General features: G+C 39.5%; 1 protein-coding gene across 1 annotated transcript in view; it reads right to left on the bottom strand.

Annotated features, from left to right (window-relative positions):
- Positions 1–18,294, bottom strand: part of LOC108712236 — a 114,272-nt gene that overhangs the window by 8,756 nt on the left and 87,222 nt on the right. The window contains exon 6 of the mRNA XM_018254396.2: positions 5,610–5,753. Coding sequence (XP_018109885.1) covers positions 5,610–5,753 — 144 coding nt within the window. The remainder of the gene's footprint in view (positions 1–5,609; positions 5,754–18,294) is intronic.

The raw sequence follows: 18,294 nt of genomic DNA, 5'->3' as shown, positions 1-18,294 counted from the left end.
AAGGAAAGGGGAAAGGCTCCTGTACAAGTCAGGCCCAAAAGGGCACCTAGCCCTAAAAGTGGTACTTTTTCCAGAGACAGGGCACAAACTGTGTGTTGGCGGTGCCAAGGACTAGGACATATGGCCGCTGAGTGTCCTTTACTTCATGAGCCAATGGAGTGTGAACTAGGCAGACGCATGTCGATGTTTGCAAGCCCTGTGTGCACAGCCCACTTGGAATGTGAGATAAACAGACAAATGTGCTCTATCAAAATAGAGGAGCATCCACTGAGGGCACTATTAGACTCGGGAAGTTTGGTCACCCTGGTGCATGCCAGTCTGGTTGACACAGAAAAGCTTCAGCCAAGGCAGATTGGAGTCATCTGTATACATGGTGACACTAAAGATTATTCTACGGCTACACTAACGTTTGAGACTCCTTGTGGTACTGTAAAGCATGCAGTGGGTGTGGTTAAAAACCTGTTACACAGTGCCATTATTGGATGTGATTTTCCTATGTTTTGGGAATTGTGGGGTAAAACACAGGTAGTACCCCCCATAAACACGTTGGAGGGAAATATTGGTAATGGCCCTATCCCAGAAGAGAATCTGGTAACAGGTGACTCGGTAGCACCCTTTACAAGTTTCCTTGATAACTTCCCTTTAGAGGTTATGGCTGGGGACCCAGAGGAACCCCCTCCTGAAACAGAGTTGCCTGACTTGCCAGTCTCAAGGGACAACTTTGGAAGTGCCCAAATAAAGGACCCCAATTTAGTTAATGCCTGGAGAAGTGTTAAGGTAATAAATGGGGTGCCTCAGGAGCCAGAGACCGACATAGTGTATCCTCACTTTATGGTGCAAAATGATTTACTGTACAGAGTAGATAAGGTACAGGAGGAGGTGCTAGAACAACTGGTGGTACCTCAGCCGTATGTAAGAATGGTATTAGACCTGGCTCATTCGCATATTATGGGGGGGCACCTAGGGGTAAGAAAAACTAAAGAGAGAATCATGCAAAGATTCTTTTGGCTAGGGATATATAAAGCTGTTGAAGAGTTTTGTGAGTCTTGTCCCGAGTGTCAAATGAATGCGCCCCAACCACATTTTCGGAGCCCACTAATACCACTTCCTATTATTGAGGTTCCTTTTGAGCGGATTGCCATGGATCTAGTTGGCCCTCTACCTAAGTCGGCCCGGGGCCACCGACATATTTTGGTAATCCTAGACTATGCCACCCGTTACCCAGAGGCAATCCCTCTCAGGAACTCATCATCGAAGCTCATTGCAAAGGAGCTATTTCAAATGTTTACCAGGATGGGAATACCACAGGAAATCTTAACTGACCAGGAGACACCTTTCATGCCTAAAATAATGAAAGAGTTATGTAGGTTTTTTAGAATAACCCACATTCGTAGGTCTGTGTATCACCCCCAAACGGATGGGTTAGTGGAGAGATTTAATAAAACTCTTAAAGCCATGCTTAAAAAAGTAGTAGACCGAGATGGAAAAGACTGGGATTATTTGTTACCCTATCTGATGTTTTCTATAAGGGAAGTACCACAGGCCTCCACAGGTTTCTCCCCATTCTAATTGCTATATGGTAGACATCCCCGAGGCCTATTAGATATTGCCAGAGAAACTTGGGAACAAGAAACTACCCCCATAAAAGTATAATTGAACATGTCACGCAGATGCAGGAGAGGATAAATGCAGTTATGCCTATTGTTCGAGAGCATATGCATCAAAGCTCAAGAAGGGCAGGCTAGAGTTTACAATAAATCGGCTAAGGTGCGTGCCTTTAACCCAGGGGACCGGGTGTTGGTCCTAGTACCCACTGCCGAGAGTAAGTTCCTAGCCAAATGGCAGGGACCCTATGAGATTAGGGAAAAGGTGAATGAGGTAAACTACCGGGTATATCAGCCAGGAAAAAGAAAACCTCTTCAGATATACCATATTAATTTACTAAAACCCTGGAAAGATCGCAAGGTTTTATCAGCGGTGGGATGTCCTAGAGCAGGGGTGTCCAAACTACGGCCCGCGGGCCAAATGCGGCCCGATATCCATTTTTAATTGGCCCGCAGCGTGCAAAAATCCCTCCCCCCTCTCAGCATCCAGAAAAAAAAGTTTCCTACCACGGCGTCATTGAGGGGCGGAACCTACAGTGCTTCAGTGTAGACTCGAGGAAGCTTGTCCTAAACTCCGCCCTCCCCGTGACTGGAGTTTAGTGTAGTGCGGGGAGGGAGGCGGTGCCGGTAAACAACTGAAAGCATGGCTGGATTTCGTGCATCGGATGAACTGTGAGTAACTACTAGGTGCTTGGCTTGGGGGAGGGGTGGATTTAGTGAGGCTGCAGCCGGGCAAGGGAGTCAGTTACAGATCGAGTGTGTGAGTTACTGTGTGTGTGTATCTGTCTGTATGTGTTTCACTGTGTGTGTGTCACTGTATGTATGTGTTTCACTGTGTGTGTGTGTGTGTCTCACTGTATGTGTGTGTGTCACTGTGTGTATCTGTCTGTATGTATGTCACTGTGTGTGTGTGTGTGTGTCTCACTGTATGTGTGTGTGTGTCACTGTGTGTATCTGTCTGTATGTATGTTACTGTGTGTGTATGTGTGTGTGTGTCATTGTTTGTGTCATTGTGTGTGTCACTGTATGTATGTGTTTCACTGTATGTGTGTGTATCTGTCTGTATGTGTGTGTGTGTCTGTCACTATATGTATGTGTTTCACTGTGTGTGTGTGTGTGTGTGTGTCACTGTATGTGTGTGTGTGTGTATCTGTCTGTATGTGTGCCACTGTGTGTGTGTCACTGTATGTATGTGTTTCACTGTGTGTGTGTGTGTCACTGTGTGTATCTGTCTGTATGTATGTCACTGTGTGTGTGTCATTGTTTGTGTCATTGTGTGTGTCACTGTATGTATGTGTTTCACTGTATGTGTGTGTATCTATCTGTCTGTATGTGTGTGTGTGTCTGTCACTATATGTATGTGTTTCACTATGTGTGTGTGTGTGTCACTGTATGTGTGTGTGTGTGTGTATCTGTCTGTATGTGTGTCACTGTGTGTGTGTCACTGTGTGTGTATGTGTGTCACTGTGTGTGTGTATCTGTCTGTATGTGTGTCACTGTATGTATGTGTGTCACTGTGTGTGTGTCACTGTGTGTGTATGTGTGTCACTGTGTGTGTGTATCTGTCTGTATGTGTGTCACTGTGTGTGTATGTGTGTCACTGTGTGTGTGTATCTGTCTGTATGTGTGTCACTGTGTGTGTATGTGTGTCACTGTGTGTGTGTCACTGTATGTATGTGTGTCACTGTGTGTGTGTGTGTATCTGTCTGTGTGTTTGTATGTGTGTGTTACTTATTTAAAATTTGTAAAATGAACATGGTAATCAGGGGGTGTGGTCACAAAATGGGCATGTCCACAGTGAGTGGCCCGGCTGTTTGTATATATTACCGCATATGGCCCTTGGTGAAAAAAGTTTGGACACCCCTGTCCTAGAGTGTCCCACTCCCAAGAGGAACCTGAGGTTAAAATTGCTGAAACTCTGTCTTCAGCTCAGTCTCAGGAAGTGAGGGAGTTTCTACAAAGACACAGAGATGTTTTTTCTCAATTGCCAGGTCGAACTAATGTCATAAAACACGACATTATTACTGACCCTCAGGTAAAAGTTAAGTTAAAGCCCTATCGGATACCTGAGGCTCAAAGACAGGCAATTTCAACAGAGGTTAAAAATATGTTAAGTCTTGGGGTAATAGAAAAGTCACACAGTGAGTGGTCCAGCCCCATTGTCTTAATTCCCAAACCTGACGGCAGCTTATGGTTCTGTAATGATTTCAGAAAGTTAAATGAGATCTCAAAATTTGATGCTTACCCCATGCCAAGGGTAGATGAACTAATTGAAAGGTTGGGCCAAGCTAGATACATCTCTACTCTTGACCTTACCAAAGGCTTTTGGCAGGTACCCTTGACAGACAGGGCAAAGGAAAAGACGGCTTTTTCTACCCCAGAAGGCCATTTTCAGCACACTGTTCTGCCTTTTGGTTTACATGGGGCCCCTGCCACTTTTCAAAGTATGATGGACCGTATACTCAAGCCACATAGTAAGTATGCCTCAGGCTATTTAGATGATGTAGTGATCTTTAGCAGGGACTGGATTTCCCATCTTTCAAAGGTACAGGCTGTTCTAAATTCCATACGGGAAGCTGGGTTAACAGCCAATCCAAAAAAGTGCACAATAGGCATAGAAGAAGCCCAGTACCTGGGGTATAATATAGGACGGGGAGTTATAAAACCCCAAATAGATAAGATTGAGGCAATTAAAACCTGGCCCCAGTCTATTTCAAAAAAACAAGTTAGAGCCTTTCTGGGGATTGCAGGTTATTACAGAAGATTTGTGCCCAACTTTGCTGCTATAGCCACCCCACTTTCAGACCTTACAAAAGGAAAAAAGTCTGCCAAGTGGACAAAAGAAGCAGAAAAGCCTTTCAAAGGTTAAAAGAAATATTATACAAAAGGACAGTGTTAATTACACCAGACTTCAAGAAAGAGTTTCTGGTACAGGCAGATGCCTTTGATGTTGGGCTAGGAGCAGTCCTATCACAGGCAGTTAATTCAGAGAAGCACCCTGTTGTTTATCTTAGCAGGAAGTTAACTCCAGCAGAAAAAAACTACTCCATAGTAGAAAGGTAGTGTCTAGCCGTAAAATGGGCTTTGGATTCCTTGAGGTATTATTTGTTGGGTAGACAGTTTAAATTGATTTCTGACCATTCTCCCTTAAGATGGATGTCTAGAAATAAAGGGAATAATGCAAGGGTTATGATATGGTTTCTGGCCTTGCAAGACTTTAAGTTCTCTGTAGAGCACAGACCCGGGTGTCAGCAAGGAAATGCTGACGCTCCCCCTCTGCTCAGGTCTGAGCAGAGGGGGAGGGTATGTGAGACACCAGCTGGAAAAGTAATAAATGGTGTCTATATTTCACCTAGGTTTCTTACCTATACATGGTGAGGGGCTCCAGGGAATAGATATAGGGAGAAAACCAGCTTATGGGTTTTCTCAGAGTTGTTTTGAATCTCTGGTCTGGGTCCTGGAGTCCGGAGGCTTTGTAGAGCATTGGGTGGGATGAAGCTTCCATTCCTAGGTCCATTACGGATTTTGTGCCAGGAGCATGTTCAGCTGACTGAATGGTAAAAGGAGTGTTACAATTCAGAACAGTGAGAAGGGGGAAGCACTGAGAGGAGAGATCAGGCTCCCTAAAACCAAGCCAGTCACACTCATTGGGAGAGGTACTGGGGCTTGTAAGGAGGCATTCGAAGTTCCTGACTGTTTGGATTTATGCCATGCTGAAGTAAGCTGTTTTCATTTTACACTTGAACTATGTTATTTTGCTGAATAAACGAGCAGGCTCAGTCCTGTTTACAAACTCCACTTGCTGATCCCTTCGTGTTATGCAAGCACTGCAGCCACCAATTGAGCAAATCCCCACAATATATATATATATATATATATATATATATATATATATATATATATATATATATATATATATATATATATATATATATATATATATATATGTATATACTTAATTTAGTCCTTAAATGATACAATGGCTTTTCTTTAAACTAAACCAACCTTTTTTTGATTTATCAATTTCAGAAAACAGAAGGTGGCACATCTCTTCAATAACGTTTGAACCATCATTAGGATACAGGTTGTGAAGCAAATTCTTCAGAGTCCCCATAGTCAGCTCTTTCGAAGTTAACACGTGGTAGAGACCTGCAACAAGTACAAATACAGTGAGTGCTTTATCTTATTGGCTATCTATCTGCATGTCTGTCTGTCTTCTATGCTTCTTTTTTTCTATGTACTATTCTTGATTTTTGCTATACTTATCCAAATTATACATTGCTAGCCTGGTCATTTTCAATTATTTCTCCTTCATTCCATAAGACTCATGATATAGTGTGTTTCCAATGTGACTTCTGGCAAGAATAATGTTGATAATTGTGCCTAGAATGAGCTGCAGGACAAGTGCTCTCCTTATGTCAAATAATTATTTTTAAATAAACTTTTCTGGGTGATTATTGTCTGCTATATGCCATAATGAGTAAAAACTATTTTTCTGTCCAACTTTTCCATGAAAAAAAACCAGACAAACCAGCAGAAATAAACAGTATTCATGGAAAATTAAATGGATCTAAAATATTCAGGTGAAAGAAATTGGCAAAAAAATGTATGGACAGATTTTTCACTCATGTGGTCCTTTGTGAGATCCTTTGATTTATTTAGATGTCTTTGTCTGGTACCCCCCCCCCGTCTTTTGTTTCCTTGGACTCTCTAGTAAAGACTTTTAACCGGTTTATAACATTTAGGTATGTTCAAAGCACTGTGGATTGTTTAAAAATGCCTAGGTAACACAATAAAATTGTGTCCACTAGATGGCAATGGTGCACAAGTAAAAATATAATATATTTTGTTTTTGGAGTAGAGGTCAAAACAATCACTTTCAGAATAAGATGTATAAAAAAACTATTAAAACTAAAAAAACTAAATTTTTCCTGTAAATCAGTGTCCTTATATATAAAGTGCCAATTGACAGATCAATGCCCTAAAACCACAGATGATCAAGCTGACTCTTGACTGACTGATTATGTGAGCTTCTGACTGATTATGTGAGCCAGGGAGCTCCTACTAGTCTTTTCCTACTGGAGAACTGATTACTGGAGGTTGAGGGCTGAGGGATTTAATGTTTGGGCATTAAAGTTTTGGATGCATTGTCATATATTCAAATTTGTTTTAGCTTCATGTGAAATCAAGACCCAAGGGCAAGTCTTAGAATCTTAACAATTAGATGGAAAACTAATCGGTAATGTAAAACAGCAATCATAAGGGCAACTCCATTGAACGCCTTTTAACTTAGGTTAGACTGCATCCAGATATTTTTAGGGATCTCAATTAGCTGGGAATGTTATATAATGACTGCCTATGCAGATGACAAATTCATTAATCACTATCCATAACCTCAATAAGCTTTTTGATTCATTCAATATGATAAGCAATTTCAAAGTAAACTATGGTAAGTCTGTAGCGCAATATATCCTTATAGAATTTTGCTTTACAAGGTTATCGCAAAATTTCCTATATAGTTGGTCCAAAAAGGACTTAAATTACCTGGGGATACTAATCATCAAAGATAAAGAAGAATGTGTTTCAAACAACTCTAAAGCGCTGTCCAAAATAAAAACAGACTTACAGAAATGGAGTTAGCAACCCCTATTGTCATTAGAGTCAATGTGGTCAAGATGAATGTGATGCCTTGATTACTGTATTTTTTACAATGTATCTCATCTCCTTTGCTTTCAAGCTGCCATCACCAAATTTATATGGAATGATCGCCCTCCTGGAATCAAAATGACTACACTGTACAGGGGTAAATCAGAAGGGGGGCTAGCTCTCCCAGACTGTTTTCGTTATCATGGAGCCTCCATACTGAACAGAATCATTGACTGGTCACATCATTTAGACCAGTGCTGTCCAACTACTATGGTACTGAGGGCTGGAATTTTTCTGGCCTACATGGTGGAGAGCTGATAATGGAAGCCAGTGTTGACCACTCCGTGTTTTTAAACCACACCCACTTTAAACCACACCCATGTCACCACAAGACCATGTCCACATTAATGGTGGTAGCACACCAAAAAACCAAATGGTTCATGCTCCCTGCAGGGATATCACTTATCACTCTTATGTAAACAAAAGTTGTCATATTAAGACATACCCTTAAATCCATATGCCTCCTCCTCCCCTGTGGATAACAGAGCACCCCTCAGCACACGATTAAACACCTAAGGGGCCCCTTACAAAAATTTCCAAATGCTAACAAGCCCCCAGAACAAATACCAGGCTTATGTTCCACAGGCAGAGCAGGGCACACACAGGCAGAGTATAGCACACACACAAGGAGCATAGGGCAGGCAGAATATGGCGCACACAAGGACCACAGGGCAGGCAGAGTATGGCACACCCAAGGAGAATACGACAGGCATAGTATAGGAAGCATAGGGTAGGCAGAGTATGGCACACACAATGAGCATGGGCAGGCAGACTATGGCACACACAGGGAGCATAGGGCAGGCAGACTAGGTACACACAGGGAGCATAGGGCAGGCAGGGTATGACACACACAGGTAGCATGGGCAGGCAGAGTATGGCACACAGGGCGCATAGGGAAGGCAGAACAGAGCAGAAAACAGGTAAACCTTTCAGGAACACTAAGAGGGGGATTACATGTGTGAACAATACAGGGGATTACAGTTGAGGTTTAAACAATGCAGAGGCCAGTTAAACTCTGTAACCTTTTAAAGTTTACACAAGGTAAGCAGACACAGCAGGCTAACTTGCATGTGAGGGGCCACGCAATGAGGGGTTACGGGCCGCCAGTTGGACAGCCCTGATTTAGCCAATAAAGCATACGTTGAGACATTCAATCCATCTGTACTCATCTGATCCACTTCCCTTGGATTGATAAAATACATAGGAGAATATATCATGCTTCCCACCCTACTCTAAACTATACTCTGACTCAATCAAAGGGAACCCTTAATTTATAAGTATCCCTCTCCGCTCACGCCTATTAACAATAACCCTGCATTCCCCCCCAGCATTAAGCTCTAACGCCTTCAAAGATTGGCTAGTAGAGGGCTACCTACAATTCAGTCATCTGATGACTTCTGGCTGACTGACAGAGCTGGAGACGCTACGATCAGCTAGATGCTAAACTCAACGTGTTTCAATACACACAGGTCAAGCACTACTACCACCAGCTAGGGGGGGAATGACCAGCTCAGCAGGAACCTCTCGCCGTTTGAGGTCCTCTGCTCCATTAGCTACCCACCAAAATACACAATTTCTGCTTTGTACAAGCTACTACTCCCTCCAGGAGACAGTAAACATTTATTATTTATCAGATCTTGGCAACGAGATCTTGGGATCAACTTTCCAAAACAGACCCTAGCTGTCGAATTCAAGTAGTATTCGTTGGAGGTGTCATTCAGCCACAGGCACCCTACTTCATATCCTCTGGGATTGTAATCAAATTCAGCCTTACTGGTCTCACAGATGTGTGAACAGATCTTGGGACGCATTATACCAAATTCTCCAGCCCGGGTCCTTCTCTGATTTGGAAGATATTCCTGGCTGGGCCCTAGAGACACATCTGCTCAACGCAGCCAATCCCATCCCACTTACCGGTAAATGGAAATCAACTGCCCCTTCCGTACTTAGGGAATGGTTGTTTAAGGTGAATAAAATTGTGCCATTTTTAGGGATATCTGGCTCAGATGGTTACTTTTTAAGGAGTCAGACAAATACAAAGCTAACAAAGGCCCCTTAGCTCGCAATAATAAAAGAGGATACTGGTTAGGTCACCAACCTTTATCCCACTGTACGATAACGAGGGCCATATAAAAAATTGAGCTGTTACATGCTGTTTTATATGGTACAACTGTGAATTTTGGCACTGTGATAATAATGGTCGTTAACAGTTGCATCGACTTAACCCTCTCCCCTCCCCTAACAACACATTTTCTTTTAATAAAAACTAAGATACAAAAAAAGCATAAGGACAACTCTTTCCACTAAATACATTATATTTTAAAATCACAAAACTAGTGCATGTCAATGTTTACATTCTTTAGAGGAGTCTTTTATTATTGATGCAAATACAGCTCTGATTATGTTCTGCTTTAGTAATGCCTAGTGCAGCTGTAATAACAATTATTGTGGAATTTTTATGTACTTAATTTAAAATCACCTCAGTTCTTTGCTTTAGAATAAAACACTGCAGCATTATAATTCTCAGTGTTGATGGAAGCAGTGGATTGCCCATTTGTAAAGAACAAAGCATCGGCATCAGTCTTGTAGAAGGGCACTGCCAGTATGAATGGCATCATTGGTCTTAGTTGGGAAGCTTTCCCGAGGTGTAAAACTAAAGACTGTATTATTTCAAATCTTTATTAGAAATAACAACCCCCTCTAACAAAATGGCCAACCCAACCTCATTGTAGTAAATAAATTGGAAAAGAACAAATCAAAATAGAACAATTCAAAGTGCTACAATGAAAAGTGCAAGTACTATGAAAAATATAAACTACAGTGCATGGTCAATACCAATCAATAAGCCAATTACTAGCTTCAAAACACTATAGTGTAAAGGGCAAACAGTCCTTTGCAGACCTACCTAAATATAGATACCATGCTGAACTGTAACTAAGTTTTAAGGGGTCATTTAAATTTCCTCATGGAATGCTGCAGTCTGAACCTTGACCTTGCCAGATTTCAAACTTGACGCTAGGTGCAGAGCATAGCATTGAGAGGAAAGTCAGCTTTGTCCTTACTGCATGGACAGGGCCCTATTGCAGCTCGTGTACTCGGCCTGCATCCTTATCTGCTTCTCGTTAAGGGGTCTTCTATAATATGAAGCACTGTCCCTCACTTGTAACTGCCTGGATTTACTGTATTGCTCCTCTGCCAGAGAATCTAGTTAACAAAATCAGGGGTTTTAATATTTAAGGCAATGATGTTTCAGAAGAGTGTGGCTAACAAGTTTTTCAGTGCAAAAATGCCAGAAATCATCCACTGTGGCCTCCCAGTTAAATGGCGCCTCAAATTGCCAGCACTTGCACTTAGCTTCAATTGTACACTAGAACAAAAAAACTTGACTGAATTTGAGTACCATCGTCCTAGATGTACGTGAAATAGATTTTGGTTTACAACTTATGAATATGTCAGAATTTATACAATGTTCTCAAATCTAAGAAAAAATTATATTATAGTTGTTCTTTAAAAAGGCTAAAACACATTATTGTAGTTGAAGCAATATTAAGTCCTAAACAACATTAAATTGTTTGTGCTGAGTATGCAGATAGTTGGGGGGGGAAATACAAGTTATTTTATTTTTAGTGGGTTTTTCCCCATGACATATACTGGATCATTTTTTTACATACAGCTGAATAGTTTTTTTTATATGAAAGTATGTTATGATTTATTAATTTGTGCTAATTAGCAGTACACAGTGTGCGGCTCATGACTGACAAGAAATATTCTGTAGGTGGAAATGCAGAACCCAAAGGAAAAGCTTTATTCTTGTCAATGAAAGATTTATTATAGTGTATGAACAGTGGGAAGATAAGATCTAGTCAGTGGGAACAGTTAACAGCTTCTGCTAGCATGAAAATACTGCAATTTTATCACTATCTAAGACCTTTCTTAATTATCTTGGTATAGCCCGGCTTTTCTGCTGTCCATCAAGAATTTCTATGTAAGTGGTTGTCTTTAAGCTCCACAGCTCTTTAAAGGCTTAAAAAACTAGGACATAGCTGAAATTGTGTCTATAGCCAAGATGTGGGATATTGTTTGTTTATCTCTGCTATATCTGAAAGTAGCAAGGCTTAGAGTGAATTATGTGTTTTTTAATCATATTACATTTTTTAAACCAGTTTTTGCATAAGACTAACATATGAAATATGTTAAAGTCATAGCAACAAAATTAATAAATTAAAAGGGAAGTGTAGTGTTCATAACTTATTGCTAACAATTGAGCTCATCTTTACACATTTCAGCAAATCCTCACAGCTTTGGGGTGTGGGTTAAATATAGTTACAGGATCACATTGTTTATTCAGCTGGCAATACAATTCTAATATTATACGCGTCAACGTCATCCACCCCTACTGTCTCTTTCCTGTTGCATGACAGACATTGCTATTACAACCACTGAGGTCAGGTTAAGGATTACCAAAGCTGCACATGTAGTAAATAGAAGCATTTTGATTGGATACAGTTGCCTGAAGATATATCCTCATATTTGTACAGTGGACATCAAACAAGTGGCTAATATATACAAAAAAATTATTTTTGTACAATTATGAATCAACTGCAAATCTATGGGTTGTTAATTTCTTGCCATTTATATCTTATTATGCTGTCATCTATTACTATGTAGTGAAACTGTCTAAAGCTGCATACAACGCTACACAATGTTTTCAATGAATTTCAGGACGGCTTGTACAGTATCTACAGTGACCAGTCCCTGACTCTTAACTGCACAAACTGTATAAACATATACAAACATAACCAGATCATTTAAAAACAAGTAAACAGGGACACTTTTCAAAAGTGTATTTTCCTGGGCTGCACTAATGGAAAATTGCTTTATATTGAAGTCTTAGTTGAGGTGCATTCCTTTAGGTGTTCTTAGTGCCCTGAGGCCTTTGTCATCCCAAGGAAATTAGTGCTTGCCCTGGCTCTCCTTCTCAAAAGTAGATGTGCATAATCAGAAAGTGTCAATGATCCACTCAATTTCTTTATAAAATGGTGACCTCCTATTTCCGAGCAAGTGTTTTGATTGTTTGGGTGGCAAAATGCTATCATTACTCCTTGTCATCCCAAGCTTGTCATCTATATACAACAAGACCTTTGATACGCCTGTTTTATAAGTGAAAAACTCTCGATGCGAGTTTCATGAGCAGGATAAAATGAAACCAGGAATATGAAGGGGGTTATTTACTAAACTCGGTCTGGCTTTTTTTAACTCAAATTTTTTTAGAGATTTATTGATGCAGCAAAAAGCCCAGAAAATCCACCATCTCAGACCTGCCGAGGTTGTGTATAAATCAGTGGCAGAGGTTCCTATCCTATTTTGAAGTTTCTGTGGTCTGTGCTGGAATTAGAACAAAAATCAGATAATTTCGGACTTTTCAGGCAAAAAAATTCAGGCTTTCAGGAAAAAGACTGAAAAAATCGAGCAATTTCAGTAAAAACTTGTATGATTTGGGATTTTCTCAATTACATTGAGTTTTTAATTGATTAGCTTTTTTAATAATAAATAAGATAAAATCAGGTATCGGCGTTTGGTCGTGGCTTTTTATTTAAAAAATGAGATAAATAGGATATTAGTAAATAACCCTCCTAGTGAAAACTGTGGTTGCTTGAGCTGATAAAAAGACAAAAGGGCACAAAGGAACTAGGCAGCAGGAAATGTATAAAGGGAAATCACTGTTTGACAGAGGACAAAATATGGAAGCCTGAATTCATCAGCTTACCATATACATCACTAGAGATGAGCAAACATTTTCTTCTAGAATAGTTTTGCAGCAAATTTCATGGTTTTGCCGATGGCAAATCATTGATAGAATTATGCCATGCTTTTTTTGAGGTTAACTATTGTGCCCCCCCTCCATTATTATTGGTTTCTTGTCTTCCACATCAACCAATGAGATTAGAGCCTCCCCCAGCTCTGTTTGTAAGAAATTGCAGAGCTAAAACTGAACTAAGATCTGAAGCAGAATTAACTGACAATATGGAGGAGGTGTAATTGTATTCTGAAGATAAATCTGTCATTTGAATACTTAACACTTCTTAGATCACTTCTTAAGGTTCTAATGAAGGTAATAAAATGCATGGGTTCAAGCCATGTACAGTATTATTTTGGTGCAAATAATAGATTTCTATTACACAATAAGTTCAATATATTATGTATTTTCTTCTGCAGAGCAGCTTCACATACACAGATTTTTAGAGAAGATTTACTGTTAACACCCAAAACAATTATGGTGGGATAAGACAAGCTTCACTAGAGAATTTCCCAAATGGCACAGAATGACTTATTATGATCTACAATAACCATGAATATACAGCAGCATAAATCTGTAATGATATGTAATAAATACTGGGGTTTACTGCAGACTTGCTATGATGTGAATAGTAAGCTTAAATATACTGCTGCCATATCGTATGACTTAAAATCAAGTGCAGGCTTTTTGTAGAAAAAATAATATAGAAAAAGATGTATGCCAATATGTTGTATTTGTAGGTTTGTAGTTATTCAGTTCCGCTAAATAAAAAGTAAACATAAAGTAGAAGTGGATGGGGAAGGGATAAGAGAAGAATGGTAGACAATTTAAAAGAGACTTATGGGCATGTTTATTTGCAAATGACTTCCATGTTATGGTTCGGATTACATTCTCATTGTAATTGACGGAACCGCTTTCTTAAATCTCTTGCTTTTTTTTGACTTGTACAAGATATTTTTCTACTACTGTGTTTTTTTAATTTTTTTTATAAAATACAGGTATGGGATCCATTATCCGGAAATCCCTTATCCAGAAAGCTCCGAATTATAGGAAAGCCATATACCATAAACTCCATTTTTGCCAAATAATCGAAATTGTTAAAAACCATTTCCTTTTTCTCTGTAATAATAAAACAGTACACTGTACTTGATCCAAACTAAGATATAGGTAATCCTGATTGGAGGCAAAAACCAGCTTATTGGGTTTATGTAATGTTTAAAGGAGTTTCTAGTAAACTTAAGGTATGAAGATCCAAATTACGGAAAAATCCATTATCTGGAAAGCCCCAGATCCCGAGCATTCTGGATAACAGGTCCCATACCTGTAATTAAACTTGCAGCGGCACATCCTTTTATTTTCTTTTTATGTTTGCTCTATATAGCTCATGATTTATCATGATTAAAACTATAGGTATGCTTAGAACAAGCTAAGCCCTAATTATTTTTCATTCTCCTTTACAACTTTAAATCCACTCAATGTTTATCACTTTAGCTACTGAGCTACATGTAAGCTACATTGGTAGAAAATGGTCAAACAAGCCATCGGTTAAACTTAAATGCTTAACTCTTCCAGCCAGTACTATTTTGAGGACTTCTTTTTCGGATACTTTTGTACTTTTTTTGTCACTTGGACTCCTATCCTTACATATTGCTACTGGAATAATTTAATTTAATGTATTTCCTAACATGAGAACATTTTACAACAGAATATAAAATGTTGAAACCAAGTCTATATTAATAATACAGATTTTTGTACATATAGTCATTTTGGTTGCAGTTAATACTTATCTTACATCTTGTAAAGGCCAATACTTCTGGAATTTCAAATTCAATAAATTATTTATTCACACACACGCACGCACGCACGCACGCACGCACACACACACACACACACAAACACACACACACTAGGGTTGCCACCTCTTTTAAAATTCTTTACTGGCTGGTGGGGGGCGGGGACACAAAGGGGCGGGCCGTGACGTCAAAATGGGCGGGCTGTGACGTCAAAGGGGGCGCACAGGGGAAAGTCCTGACGAAGGCCCCTGTGTGGAGCCGAAACGTTGGACCACCAATAAATCTCCACTTTCATTTGAACTATTGACTTGCTGTATTGTCTATATATATATATATATATATATATATATATATATATATATATATATATATATATATATATATATATATATATATATATATATATATATATATATATATATATATATATAGATATATAGATATATAGATATATATATATATATATATATATAGATATATAGATATATTATACTATATGTATACTATATATAGTAACATAGTAAGTAAGGTTGAAAAAAGACACGTCCATCAAGTTCAACCTTTTCGTTTTTTTTTTAATCTGCTTAACTGCCGGTTGATCCAGAGAAGGGCAAAAAAAACCATCTGAAGCCTCTCCAATTTGCCTTAGAGGGGGAAAAATTCCTTCCTGACTCCAAAATGGCAATCGGACTAGTCCCTGGATCAACTTGTACTATGAGCTATCTACCATAACCCTGTATTCCCTCACTTGCTAAAAAGGCATCCAACCCCTTCTTAAAGCTATCTAATGTATCAGCCTGTACAACTGATTCTGGGAGAGAATTCCTCATCTTCACAGCTCTCACTGTAAAAAAAACCCTTCAGAATATTTAGGCGGAACCTCTGTTCTTCTAATCGGAATGGGTGACCTCGTGTCAGCTGGAAAGACCTACTGGTAAATAAAGCATTAGAGAGTTTATTTTATGATCCCATTATATATTTATACATAGTTATCATATCACCCCTTAAGCGCCTCTTCTCCAGCGTGAGCATCCCCAATTTGGCCAGTCTTTCCTCATAGCTAAGATTTTCCATACCTTTTACCGGCTTAGTTGCCCTTCTCTGTACCCTCTCTAATACAATAATGTCCTGTTTGAATGAAGGAGACCAAAACTGTACGGCATATTCTAGATGGGGCCTTACAAGTGCTCCATACAGTGGAAGAATGACCCCATCCTCCCGTGACTCTATGCCCTTTTAATACAGCTCAAGACCTTATTTGCCCTTGATGCTGCTGACTGGCATTGCTTGCTACAGCCAAATTTATCATCTCAAGGACTTCAAGGTCCTTTTCCTTTCTTTGCCCACCTCATCTAACCTGTTTTCCACTGAATCTTTTACTGAACCCTACCCCCATGCCTAGTTTAAAATCTCATCCAACAGTCTAGCCATCTTCTCTCCCAAAACATCTTCACCATCATCATTGAGGTGCAGCCCATCCCTAGCAAAGAGCCTGTAGCCAACAGAAAGCAGCCCAGTTCTCCAAAAACCCCAAACCCTCCTCCCTACACCAATCTCTCAGCCATGCATTAATCTCCCTATGCTCCCGCTGTCTCCTTAGTGTTGCTCGTGGCTCAGGTAATATCTCTGAGAAAATTACCTTGGAAGTCCTGGCCCTCAACTTTGCCCCTAGTTTTTTAAAATCGTTCTTGAGGACTTCACCACCTCTTTTAACTTTGTCATTGGTATCTATGTGTACCAAGACTGCTGGGTCTTCCCCAGCCCCTCCCAGGCTGGACATGTGCATATATCTGTATAGCATGTATATAATTATTCACCCATAGCAACAGGAGTAAACTATAATATGATTACATTCAATAAACTAGCAAAATTATAACATAGCTTCAGATATCACATTGATGGATCATTTGTTATTTTGCTCAGTTTGGCTAGCAGGCAAACATGCCAGATGTGTTATACAGAATAAACATCCTTTGTGTGGCCCCTACACATTTGCATGCATCTAAACAATGAGATACAATTGACTACAGTTAATGGAAACTAAGAAACATTTTACAATATGATTGCCATTTTGAAAAAGAAATGCATTGCATTGTATTGTATTGTATACAAGGCTCTGGCATTAAATGAATATTTTGTTCTCTAGCTTGATACTGTATTTCACTGTAAATCAATAAACCATCTTTTTTTGTAGTGAATGATCTGCGGATAGCATGAACAATGAGGCATAAAAGACAAATGAGAATCAATTTGAAAAGCAAATGCACAACAGGCCTTCTCTAAAGTGTGAGCACTTTCAGCTCAATTATAACAGAGGAACTGTATACAGTTTTTAAAGAAAAAACATTGCAAAGGGCAGTTTCCTCATTTTCACCATGAAGACAAACTCAGGTGAAAATACATCCTTAATTCTTTAGAAATATGCACCCATCATGACTCATGATAAATCAGTAGGACTAATTGGGTTATTTTTAGCTATATTGGGAGGCCCGTTTACGAGAGGTTAAATTTCGAATTCATGTGCATCTAAAACTCGAATGAATATTACCGACTTGAGTGTCAGGAAGGTATTAACATCTTCAAATGGGACACTGGGTCTCTGCCATTAACTTCTACGTGAACTCGGCAGGTTTTAGGTGGCAAATAGTCGAATTCGAATTGTTCCCAGGGTCCAGGTATGATAAATCTCTAATTCGAGTTTGGATCAGACCCAACTCTAATTTGTGAGTTTTGACCAAAAATTCAACTCGAAAATTTGAATTTGAATTTCCAATTCGAACCATAATAAATCTGCCCCTCAGTGTCACATTTTGAGTCACTTTACACAAGTATTGCCACTTTTGTCAGTTTGCATTTTATCTTGTTTATATAACTATGATCATTATGATTATTTTAAATGTAAGCAAATGGGAGTAGATGTCCACAAAAAATGCTTATTAATAGGAAAATAAATGGGTAGTGTCCTCAGTTGTAAGATATAACTCATATACAATTGATCCATAAATAGCAGTACTATAAGATGTAAGAGACACCAGGCAGATGGCAGCAGTATGCATTTGTTTTGGTTTCATGCTCTGATCCTTAATCTGGCAAAGTCCACAAAGCTCATAACAATGTTACAAATATACTTTAAAATATTAACCCTGCTAAAGTTCCAGAAACCCTGCAACCCTACAGTTTTTAAGTTTGCACTCTATATTAGAATTTCCAACTATTGGACCGACCCTCCGCATTGGACTGACCCTCAGCATCAGACTGGGGTGTGCGGGACTCACTGGGGCTGCAACCTCAAGGGCCCCTCTCATGGCTTCTGCCTCCCCCTTCCCCTGCTGCCCTGCACGGCATACCCTTTCCGGTTGCTTAAAGGGATCCTGTCATCAGAAAACATGTTTTT

This window comes from Xenopus laevis, chromosome 1L, assembly GCF_017654675.1.
Source record: "Xenopus laevis strain J_2021 chromosome 1L, Xenopus_laevis_v10.1, whole genome shotgun sequence".
Taxonomy (NCBI): domain Eukaryota; kingdom Metazoa; phylum Chordata; class Amphibia; order Anura; family Pipidae; genus Xenopus; species Xenopus laevis.
This window is presented reverse-complemented; position numbering and strand designations above follow the sequence as displayed.